We start from the raw sequence: 12,562 nt of genomic DNA, 5'->3' as shown, positions 1-12,562 counted from the left end.
TGCGTAAAAAAATCATTACATGCCAATTTTCATTTTCATTTTTCTTTGTAATCATGTTTGATCACATGACAGTAGCTTCTAAATAGAACGTTATGCCCCTTTAGATGCTTAGAAGTTATTGTTATTATTATATCTGAAAGATGATAAGAATGTCACTTTTTGGATGACTATCTAAACAAAATATCAAAAACCACTTGATAATGATATTTCATAATCTCATTTCTTGAATCCATCTTTTGAAAATATCATAAACGAATGATTCACAATTCTAGTACATTGGCAATCAAAGAGAGCTGGACTTAAAAACCTTTCTTTATTGCCTTGAACAGTATATATATATATATATATATATATATATATATATCAAAGAGAGCTGGACTTAAAAACCTTTCTTTATTGCCTTGAACAGTATATATATATATATATATATATATATATATATTTTTTTTGGCTAAGTGTAAATTAAGATGATTAACCATTGAATTTAATTCCAAAATTAGGTTTGGTGACACAACTTAATCAATTGGTTTAATCTAAACTTGGTTTTAAGGGTGCGTTTTAATAGTGCAGCATGATGGTTATCCAAAATTGAAACCTGCATAAAAAAATCATTACATGCCAATTTTCATTTTCATTTTTCTTTGAAATAATGTTTGATCACATGACAGTAGCTTCTAAATAGAACGTTATGCCCCTTTAAATGCTTTGAAGTTATTGTTATTATTATATCTGAAACATGATAAGAATGTCACTCTTTGGCTGACTACCTAAACAAAATATCAAAAACCACTTGATAATGATATTTCATGATCTCATTTCTTGAATCCATCTTTTGAAAATATCAAAAACGAATGATTCACAATTCTAGTACATTGGCAATCAAAGAGAGCTGGACTTAAAACCTTTCTTTATTGCCTTGAACAGTATTTTTTTTTTTGGCTAAGTGTAAATTGAGATGATTAATCATTGAATTTAATTCCAAAGTTAGGTTTGGTGACACAACTTAATCAATTGGTTTAATCTAAACTTGGTTTTAAGGGTGCGTTTGGATACCGCTTATTTTGCTGAAAATTGAAAATACTGTAGCAAAATAATTTTTAAATGTGTAAATAGTGCTGTGGGACATATTTTTAATAAAAATTTTGGTGAAAAAAGAGGTTTGTGAATCTCATGAATAGTGCACAGGACCCACTGACATACACATTTCAGTAAAAATTTTGCTGTGCACGAGACTCACTAATAGACACATTCCCACATGAAATACGCTTCTCAATACAAAAAAGAAAAAGAAAACGCAAACGCAATATGCTAAAAATGCAATCCAAATGCACATTAAAGGTCCATTTGAATATTGCTTATTTTGCTGAAAACTGAAAACTAAAAATATTATAACTAAATAATTTTTAAATGTGTAAATAGTGCCATAGGACCAATTTTTAATGAAAAAGTTGCTGAAAAAAAAGTTTGTGAGTTTTGTGAACAGTGCACGGGACCCACTGGTGTGACATAAAACCACAACGCGTTTTTCGAAAAAAAAAAAAAAAGGGACAGACTTGGATACTGCGTGAAACAAGATCATGGATGTGATTAGTAATTAAGTATATTAGAGGTGATAACAAGTTCATTGATCTCGAAATTTAGTGTCAACCCACCAATTGATCTGATTGTATCGAGCTTGAAATCCTTCAAACCACTACCAACCAGACACATGTAGTTTGTCGACCATATGGTAAGATTAACTTGGTGATTGGATTAGTTAAACCCACAAGCCTCTTGTCAATTTTGGTGACTGACACGAAGTGAAGACGACGAGAGGAACAACAACATGGTAGCGACTAGGGAAGCACAATATTGAGCAAAGCACTTCGAACAAGTCAGGTTTATTAGATTTCCATACAACAAATCCAACACTAGACTCAATCTGATTTGGTTTTAGAGCAATGCCAACTTGATTCCAATTAAACTAGCTTCTAGAGCTAAATTCATATTGGGTGCCTCTAGGTCGGACAGGTTTTATTTCACAAGGTAAATAAAAATAAAAATTATAGATTTGCATTTCTAAATTCCCATGATTTCAGTATTTCACTTCAAAGTCCAATATACAAGCAGCATCATCTACATAAGTTTATTATAGGCAACAAATTTTCACAAAAATCTTAAGAGAGAGAGAGAGGGAGATTTATTTTTGATAATGTAAGAAGGAAAAAAAGAGGAAGGATAAATTGCAAATTACACCTTTAAAATTTGGGGTATTTGGATTTTACACCATGAAATTTTAGATTTTGAATTTAACTCAAATTTTAGAGAGGTTTGGATTTTACATCCTGACATTTTAAAATTTGGATTTTACTTTCTAAAATTTAAGGGTGTTTGGATTTTACTGTTTAGGTTTCGTTTGGGAGTTCATTAGGGAATGTAATGGAATGAGATTGAATGATCATAAAGGAATGAAAATGAATGGAATGAAATGTATTTAAGTAAGGGAAATGAATGGAATGGAATGGCATTAAGTAACCTTGATTGGATGTTTTAAAATTAAGAAATGAAAATGAATGGAATGTAAGTAATTTTGTTTGAGAGTAACATGGAGGGAATGAAATAGAATCATTTTATGACAATATTACTATTAGACTCGTATTTTAAAATAAAGGATTGAATATATAAGTGTATTTTGTGAGTTTTAGTAAAAAAAAAAAAAACCATTAAATTTAATTTCATTCATTCCCATTCCTCCCAATTTTGGAGAAATGAAAATTTAAGATTTTAAGGGAATAGAGAGGAATGAGTGTTCCCTCTTACCCATTCTATTCCCTCTCAATTAAACTCCCAAACAAAGCAATAGATTTTCTATTTCCCTTATTAAAACTTCCAAATAAAGGAAGAGAAGAATATTTTAAAATTATTCTTTTTATTCCATTCACTCTGCCAAACGAGGGGTTAGGGTTTTGGGGCGGTTAAATTTTACACCTTGAAGTTTAAGAATTTAAGGATGTAAATTCCAAACATTTTCAAATTTTAAGAAGTAAAATTCAAATTCTAGAAGTATCATGGTGTAATATCCAAATAATCTTAAATTTTAAGAAATAAAATTCAAAATTTAAAACATCTAGGTGTAAAATTCAAACCGTTCTTAAACATGTAATTTGCAATTTAAAAAGGAAAAGGAAAAAAAAGAAAAAAGAAAAAAAGAAAAGAAAAGTTGTGCACCGACTTTTATTATGTACAACAAAAAGAAACGAAAAGGAAAGGAATGGCATTTTGGCGAATCTTTAAAAAGGCAATCCCTTTTCTATTCCACGACCCAACAACGCCTATAAATAAAGAAAATATCACAATTTCAAAATAGTGCAATATCTTCTTATTACACTCTCATCTCCTCTACTGTCACTAGATATTTTCCACCGTCACTCTCCGATCAGATATCACAGACAGACACCATGTTTTGTGTTCAGAATCTTCCAAGGTGTTCATCTTCTACTTTTTCATCAATCTTTCTTTGCCCTAAATAATCATCTTTACTAGTAAAATTTTTTCCCCAAAATCCCTCTGAATTTCTTTTTCTCCAAATCTCAGGTCCTCTGCTTTGCCTTTGCAAAGCTTCAAAAGCCATCAGAGAAGACCTCCCTGCTCAGTCAATACACTGGTACCTTCATCTTCTGTATATGTATGTATGTATGTATGTATGTATGTATTAAATGTAACTTTGACAAATTTTGAATGATTTAATGCAGGGAGTGATGAGTAATGTTAATCTACATCGAAGTATGGCGGTGAAGGTAACTTCGGAGACCTCAGATTCAGAAAATTTTATAATTATGTTTTGTTTTGTTTTGTTAGCTCTGTAATTAGCATTGAATTTTTGTTACATCTGATTTATAGCTTTGACTTTTGTTGTTTTACAGTTTTTGTTTTTGAGTGGTTTGAGATGTTGTTCAAACGTGGTGTTACATGTTTTTTTGGTGGATTTTGTTGTCTGAAATATCTTGGGATTTTTGTTTTTGTCGATTTTTTTTTGTCTTCTACTGTAAATGATTCAAATGACATCTCCTCACCTTGTAAGGGCAACGCGACGAGGTCGTGGGTTCAATACTCACTGTTTGTGTGTGGGTGTGTTGTGTTGAGGCCCATTTTGAGGAAGCCAAAGTTTGACATTTTTCATGGAGTGAGTGATTAAATTTGTCATTGGTAGATACTTGTCCATTGTATATGATGAATCTAAAGTTGTTTTATGCCTTTGTAATATAGTTGTTTTTATGTGCAAGAAAGGACAATCCATTAAAACCCATGTTTACTTTGAAGTCTGCCACCCTATGGATGGGACTAGCCATGTTAAACTTACCAATGTTCATTTTCCCTTATGTAACTTTGGACATGTCACATGAATTCTTTAGATGGAATATTCACAGTTGTGACATCCTTTTTGATTTTATTTAAAGGTTTCATGTAGAAGAATATTGATTATATTTTTTTGTAGGCAATTTCGGGTCCTACGTCCAGTGCTGAGACAAGCGATGCTAATGTAGAGGAGGAAAAATCAGAGACATATAGTACCAACATGACAGAAGCTATGGGTGCTGGTAAGATCGTCACTCTGTGTTTCTAGTTTGATCATTAGGAAGTGTAGGAGACAACTTGCATATGAGTGAATTTTTCAACGAGTAGTTTTTAGCTATTTTGGCGCTCTACTCTAGCTGCATATGAACTTAATGGCTTGGGGGAGGGGGGGGGGGTCTTTGTTTTGTGCCTCTAGTTCATCTCATTATTCCTTTCTGACATGGTCTGTTACAGTCTTGACCTATAGGCATGAACTAGGAATAAACTACAACTTCATTCGTCCAGACTTGATTGTGGGATCATGCCTACAGGTGATCCTTGTTCCCAAATTTAATAATGTGGATCAGTTCTGCCATTTTTCATGTGACCATATGATTGTTGTCTTGTCCAAACTGCTGATTGCCAGACTCCTGAAGATGTTGATAAGCTTCGTAGTATTGGAGTGAAAACGATTTTTTGCTTGCAGCAGAATTCAGACTTGGAGTATCCAAAACAAATTTCTCATTAAAGTGCCATTTGAGCTTATGATTAAATAATATGCCATTGTCTTCTTTTTACAATTGCTAAATATGTAACTATTGATCATTTGAAATAGCTACTGGCAAGTTTGATTGAGCAAGAAAGTGTACTTTGAATTCCTTCACTAGTGTATCCAGATATTTTGGGGTTGACATCAATGGCATACGAGAATATGCTAAGACATATGATGACATTCAACACTTGCGTGCTGAGATAAGGTTAGTTATGGAAAGATTTTAGTTATACCTTAAGAAAAAAGATAGTAGTTGTGTTGATATTTTGAATTCCTATACTGAAAAGTGGTAATTTTGTCAACACTACTGAATTGTCCAGAGATGTTGATTTTGACTTTTCACTGTTCCTTATGCAAACATGCCTTTTTTACAGCTTGAAGTTTATGTTGATTTGTTGAGTTTTCTGAAATGTTTATAGCGTAATGTGTCTTCTTGGTGTTAGAATCTGATGCAGGACAATGAACTCTCAAAAGGGGACTTGGTGTTTGAGTAAACAAAAATAACAGAAGGATAGGAACTAGGAATTACCACCTAGGGTTTGCTTGGAATCACCACCAAGCATGTGATAAAGATAGGAACCTAGGAATCACCACCTAGGCTTGCTTGGAATCACCACAAAGCACTATAAGAAAACTTCAACCCAAATTTTATAAATCCATGATCAACTGTTTACAAGAGTGAGACCAAAGGCCTTTTAATAGGCTCTCCAAATTACATCCAACATGGAAAGAAAATATACTCAATGAGATTGCATTATATAAGGGAATAAAAATAAAAAATAGCAATCAAATCTCTCTAATAGCGTCAATCAATGTCAATCAGCATCATTCACAATCAACATTAATGGGTCCAATTTGATGTCTGCACCAAAATCACTTTACTTAAGAACATGGAAGATGACAAATTATAGTAGACAGAATTCACTAGTTATTCTTGGATAAATGAATTTAAAGAGAAGGATTTGGATTTATATATTTAGTTTAAAGGGCTTGATAAAGTATGAACCTATAAAATTTTTTCTCTTGATGAAATTTATGCAGGTGTTTGAGCTTTGTTAATGTATGGATTTGAGATGACTAGGCGTAAGATGTCATTTCAAATCCATAATATCACTGGAGTTTTTCTTTGAGCAAAAGCTTAGTAACTCACATCATCATGTGTTGTTAAATTTATATCAATCAATTTATATAAGCAATTGTTATTCAAATATCTTGATTTTAAATCCTCAAATCCAAATGCAACCTAGTTTATGTTGTTTCCATACACATTATTTGTTTGGGTCTTTACTTTATGCTATGCAGTGGGGCACGTTTTAAATTATCATGCTATATGTGTTCGTGAGTGAACATCATCTCTAGTACAATTCTTTACTTTGGACCGCAGCCTAACCTTTGATGTGGCAGGGACTTTGATGCATTTGATTTACGAGTAAGGCTTCCAGCTGTCGTCAGCAAATTATACAAGGCCATAAATCGAAATGGAGGTGTGACATATGTACATTGCACTGCTGGACTTGGAAGAGCTCCTGCAGTTACGGTATGCATGTCAGTTTCATTCCTTAGATGTGATTTTATTCTAACCAAATTTCCTTCTTTAGCTGCATTCTCTGTCATATTTATGCAAGGATTGTGGATATTAGGCGGTGCTTGTAATGTTAAATTTTAGATACCTGCAATCACATTCATTAAAGGATACACATTTATCTCTCAACCACATTCATACTGGTCTGGTGATTTTATTCATCATTACAGATGTTTTGAAAGATCGTTTTTGAATTTCAGTTGGCATACATGTTCTGGGTTCAGGGCTATAAACTTATCGAAGCTCACAATTTGCTGCAGGTAACACTCCTTATCTAATGTTTTTTCAAAGGTTTGTGTGTATCTCCTTCTTAGATTATATTCTGCATGCTTTTGTATATTTCTGTCAAGGATATATAACAAAAATCAAGTTAATAAGTTCAATTATGGACTTTTGAAGACATGACAAGAAGTCCATGTATGCTCTGTTTCATGACCAAATTCAATAACTTTTGAGTTTATTAAAATTTTTATATTGAAGTGATGTCACTAAATTCTTATTCAATAATAGCAGGAGGTAATTTTCATATTATTAATCATGGCTTTCTATTTTTCTGGTATCTTGTTTTAAAAAATTATGGACTTCTAAAGGCATGAGAAGAAGTCCATGCATGCTAAGTTTCATGACCAAATTTAATAAATTTTAAGCTGATAAAACTTTTTTTTTTTATTGAAGTGAAGTCATTAACTTTTCTCTCTCTCTCTCTCTCTCTCTCTCTCTCTCTCTCACATGGGAAGGGGATTTGAATCCTGATTCTCCTTATAAAGGAGAACAATCAATGCCACTAAGCTACAAGGCTCTTGGTGATGTCATTAACTTCACTAACTAAATTTTTATGTTAAGAACTATACTAGATTATTGATAAAAAGGCCAAAGAATGTTCTGGAAGCCTCAAATCTTCACAATGTTTCTGAAATATCTCATTGTTTCCTTCTTGTAGAGCAAACGCTCATGCTTCCCTAAATTGGATGCTATAAAAAGTGCAGCCGCTGATATTGTGAGTCACTTTACCTTTCTTATATGTTATTGGTGTAATGGTAGTCTTAAATACTAGTTTCTAGTTTTCTTCTTATACATCTGAACTTTTTTAGTTATCGCTCTTCTTGAAAAGCTCACATATTATGATTAACACAATTTTAAGTAGAATTCTCACTTGATACTATATATTGTCTGGCCAATGAATACCAATAATGAATTATGCACTATATGTTATGTGAGGATTTTATTCGGCACACTGTCCTTGTTTTCCCTAAATTCTCTGGAAACAATTCTAACAGATTGTATCTTTGTTATATCATGACATTAACATTTAATTATTTATATTTAAAAAAAAAGAAATCAAAATTAGCTTTCTTGTGCAAGTTAGGTATCCATTTGGAGTGTAGGTAGACACTAGTCATCTAATGCTACGTGCTTAAAGGTCCTTTTATCCCCAACCCTTATGGTGTTGTACTTCTGTACTTTTTCCATCTTGATGGCATCTTTTCACGTTGGCTTCTTTGTTTAGGAATTTGGGACTATTTGTCACCGATTTCTTGTTTCTTTGCTTTTACAATAGTGGCTTTCAATTCCAAATGCTCATTAAGATAAAATCCTGATTATAAGTCCTGTCTTTGGAGTGACAACTAGTTCCTGTAGTTTAATTTAATATTTACCAATACTTACACTTATGGGGATAATCACATTAAGATTTTTGGCAAGAAACCCATGAATGGTGGAAATGTAAAGCTTTAGGTTGTCCAATAAAACATTTATTCTAGTTATTGATTACTATGGAATGACCTAGATTAGTAGCAGTGATTTTAAATTTATGAAGAAAAAAATTGTGTGTTTTCAGCAGCACTATTCTTTAGTTTTTTATTCTTATGTTTAATTACATTCTCATTCATCATAAATCTTCTTAAAGCTTACAGGCCTCAGGAAGAAGGTGGTCACTTTAACATGGAAAAATCCTGATTGCACAACGTTGGAAATTTCTGGACTTGATATTGGATGGGGTCAGGTAATGATCATTTATGTAAAACCAGCTTCTTGATTTCATCTTGGATGCATAATTAAAGCTTGCAAAAATGACTTGCTTAGCTTCTATTACTCATAAAAATATGGAAGATCTGGAGTTTATTATGACACTTGTCAGTTGTCACTCTTTTTAAAACGTATATTGCTATTCAGTTTCATTGCAATTCCATGCAATTTTTGGACGCTACTACTTGGAAGTATTGGTTTTATTTGCATGTATTTATATAAGAATGTTTTAAGTTAGATAAGTTGATATATGTTATAATTGGTGAATTCTAGTCCAACATGCAACAAAATGGTTCTCTGACCTTAGAAAACATTTGGCTCTTCACATCAGGGCAACTAGTAAAGCTATTCTGGAATTACAGCTGTGTTTGGTAAGACAGTTGAGAATCCATTTTTTCCCATAAAATAATATATATATATGTGTGTGTGTGTGTTTCTTTTTATGAATGAAAAAACCCTCTAAACTCACATAAATAAACTTCTCAAATTTCCTTTACTCTTGATTATAACATAGACACTTTTAACAAAACATGAGTTATGCGTGAAAAATTGCCCATAACTACACCCAAAATTTCCACAATTACATTGAAAAGGAATTAATCACGCTCAAAATTTCTACAATTTCTCACCACTAGTTGGCAACCATGGTCATTTACCTTCCCCATGGCCATCATGCCCCCATTAGCCCACCACTGCGAATATACCCACAAAGCCCAAAGCTGAAAATCTTAATCCGAAAGCAAAACCCCAATCCAAATCAAGCCTCCATCAAGAGTCTCTGGCATCCCATATCATCCCTTCTCTTGAGCCCTGTAGTGTGTGTAGAGTGTGTCTGGCAACCTAGCCACCACAACCCTGCTCATTTGCCACTTTCGTTATTGATTTTTGTTGATTTCCAAAATCCTCATGGCCTTGATCCCCATGGTTGACGACTTCAATGCCAGGTTCACAACAAGGCTCATGATGGGTTCATGATAGTAGCGATGGCATTCGTGACTCTGATCCTGTGGTTTGCAGTTGCTCTCCCATTTCCTTTGCCTTCTGTGGCCTTGAAGAACCAAAGAAGATGGGAACCAAAGAAGATGGGGGGGATGAAAACATGAAAGAGGAGGAAAAAAGAGAAGAAGAAAGAGCCATTGGTGCCTTCTGGAATGTGTTTGTGGGTCCATTTGTTTTTAAGAAAAATGAGATGTAGAATGTATAATGAGATTACTCATTCTCATTCTGAATCATTTATAGAGGTTAGGGAGAATGCATTTTGAGAATCTACTACAAAGTAGAGTTAACAAAGTTGACCAAGATAATGCAAAATACATTTTTATGCCTGGAAAACTGCAAAAGTGCATTCTTATTAGATACAAACAAGAGCTAAGATGCAAAATTTTAATTTCTTCTGTCTAGCCAATGCAAAAGATGAATGGAGAAAGGTTTTCTATGAAATCCTTAAGGCATGCATTGGCAGCAGGTTTTTTTGTTTTTTTTACCGATAGAATCATCTAATATTTATGTTAAGACTTGTTGGATAATGATTTCATGCTTTATTTTTTACTCACCATTTTGTCTTATGAACCTTCTGCAGAGAATACCTCTACAATTTGATGAGGAACAAGGTTTGTGGATTCTTAGGAGGGAATTGGCAGTAAGTGTATCTCATCATGCACTTCATTTGTGTCTTTTTGGTTCAAAATTTTTCTCTCTTCAAAATTGTTGTGCGTTCAACACTCGGGAAAAAACTGCTTTATCATTTGAGTTTCTTATTAGGCACCATTGCTGAAATTATCCAAATACGCACAAGCCTAACTTCAACGCTTGAGCTTTAGAAATTATTCCATTATGATATTTAAGAATTATGCACAAGGAAAGCATCTGGATTCACACCAGTATTGCGTTGGTTTAATTTTTTGACTCCCAAGTTTTGTACATCACACACGCGCACGCGCGCACAGACACGTATATATGATATCAGACAACTAAAACCAATAGCTTTTTGTCATTAACACAGAATGGCTTAGGGTTCATTCCGGCTAATCCAAATTGATTTGATTTGTTGGAGTGTTGAGATATACATTTTCCCAAATAAATTTAGCCTTAATCAAATTATATTTTAATTATGTCACAAACTCGTTCCTGGTTCCTCTAGAAAGGATGTCTTTCAGTTCTGAATATAAAATGTTGCAATGGACTTACCAGTTTCTAGAAATCAAAATCCATGTGAAATTGTGAACGTAAACATGTTTAGAATTATGAGCCATTAGTGTATTGCTATACAGGAAGGATGCTACGAGTACAAGTACATTGTTGATGGTGAATGGACAATTAATGAGAATGAGCTCGTAACCTCGGCCAACAAAGATGGCCATGTTAACAATTTTGTTCAAGTAAGGTTCAGCTATTTAGCATCATACCTTAAAAGGTAGCGATTAAAAAAAAATAAAAAATAAAATAAAAAGGAAAGGAAAAAAAAAACTAGTTATACACTACCAATACCATTTGATCTGCATGTACACAATTTTTTCTGTGCTTGCATCCTGTGGGTTGCTTAGAGCTCTTTCAATTGAAGGGGTTTTGAGAAGTACTTGCTGATGAAAATGAAGTGATTGATTGCATCTTTCAAAAAAGAAATCTCTCTCTCTTTTTGTAAATTAGTTTTCATAAATTCTCTTGGTCCAGGTTATTGAGTCATAGCTTATTTGGTGATATGGTCATCACATTTTCAGATTGGGAACTTAATATGTTCATTACTTTCTAGTTTGATTCCAATCTTTGGAGATTATTCATGATCCTATCCTCTTATGGCAAAATAAATTTTGAGAGAGTTCTATCCCCTTCACCTATATAGTTCTATCACACTCAAATTCTTATTTCCAAAAACTGAATTTGGTTAGATATGCTGTGTTCTCATCACTGTGGCCAAGTTTCATTGAGTTCCATCGAATTCCTAGTTCTTCATCCTCAAATCCCACCAATCCGTGATGCATTCTATTCGTAAAAAGATAGTGCTTCTCTGTTGATGCTCTCATTTTCTCCTCATTGCAGGTTTTCGATGATAATCCAGACAGTTTTAATGCTAACCTGCGGAAGAGGTTGACAGGTGATGATCCTGATCTATCAATGGATGAACGACTGAAAATAAGACAGTTTCTTGAATCTATTCCTGATGAAGAGCAGTGAATATAGCCAAGGCAGTTTCAAGCAGCCAGTATATATAATAAAAAATGTAAAAAATTATCATCAATAATTGCATGTATTGTTTATGAAATATTGTTAGCATATAGTAAATAAATTGGGAAATACTTACCCAAACTAATAAATTGGGAAAAGACAGTATATAAGAAATTTTGTTCTCAACATAAGTCCTGCTTTTAGTGACCCATAAGTTTTTTCTTGGGCTAGCACGTGGTTCCTGCATTCATGATTAAACTGCAATAATTGACCAAATATTTAAGCTCATGTATGTGGTTGGGTGACTTGGGGATTTTTTTTTTTTTAATACAAGATAGAATTCTAGTCTAGCCTAATCTAAGTGTATATGTGTGTGAAACTCCCTTTTAGAGACTTGAACCCTAGCTTTTGCTCTTCACACTCTACAAGCACTTATACTTGTAAAGTGACCCTCGCACTAAGGGTGTGTGGTGATAGGCTACTTATGCAAACTTAATTCTAATTGTTATTAATACTATTTAATGCCTGGAAGTTGCTCCTCATCAGTATGGCATGTGTGCTTAGATTGTATGTAAAATATTTTCTGAGTGTAAAATAATTTCAGGTGAAAATATTTTTAGGAAAGGAAAATATTTTCTAGTGTTTGGTTGTATTTTAAAAATTATGTTGGAAAATAATTTCAAGTGTTTGACAGCATTTTTAAAATG

The 12,562-nt window shown here is 33.1% G+C and overlaps 1 protein-coding gene across 1 annotated transcript; it reads left to right on the top strand.

Annotated features, from left to right (window-relative positions):
• Window positions 1-3,336: 3,336 nt before the first annotated feature.
• Window positions 3,337-12,046, top strand: LOC142641694 (phosphoglucan phosphatase DSP4, amyloplastic). Its single transcript, XM_075816172.1, has 14 exons — window positions 3,337-3,463; window positions 3,574-3,643; window positions 3,732-3,776; window positions 4,475-4,577; window positions 4,789-4,865; window positions 4,961-5,037; window positions 5,211-5,291; window positions 6,491-6,623; window positions 6,869-6,928; window positions 7,609-7,665; window positions 8,575-8,670; window positions 10,273-10,332; window positions 10,964-11,071; window positions 11,730-12,046. Exons 1-14 carry the CDS (start codon window positions 3,438-3,440, stop codon window positions 11,862-11,864), a joined length of 1,128 nt encoding a protein of 375 aa, XP_075672287.1. The 5' UTR covers window positions 3,337-3,437; the 3' UTR covers window positions 11,865-12,046.
• Window positions 12,047-12,562: the final 516 nt, after the last annotated feature.

This window comes from Castanea sativa, chromosome 6 (genome assembly GCF_040712315.1).
Source record: "Castanea sativa cultivar Marrone di Chiusa Pesio chromosome 6, ASM4071231v1".
Lineage (NCBI taxonomy): Eukaryota > Viridiplantae > Streptophyta > Magnoliopsida > Fagales > Fagaceae > Castanea > Castanea sativa.
Note: the sequence above shows the minus strand (reverse complement) of the source record. Positions and strands in the feature narration are given on the sequence as shown.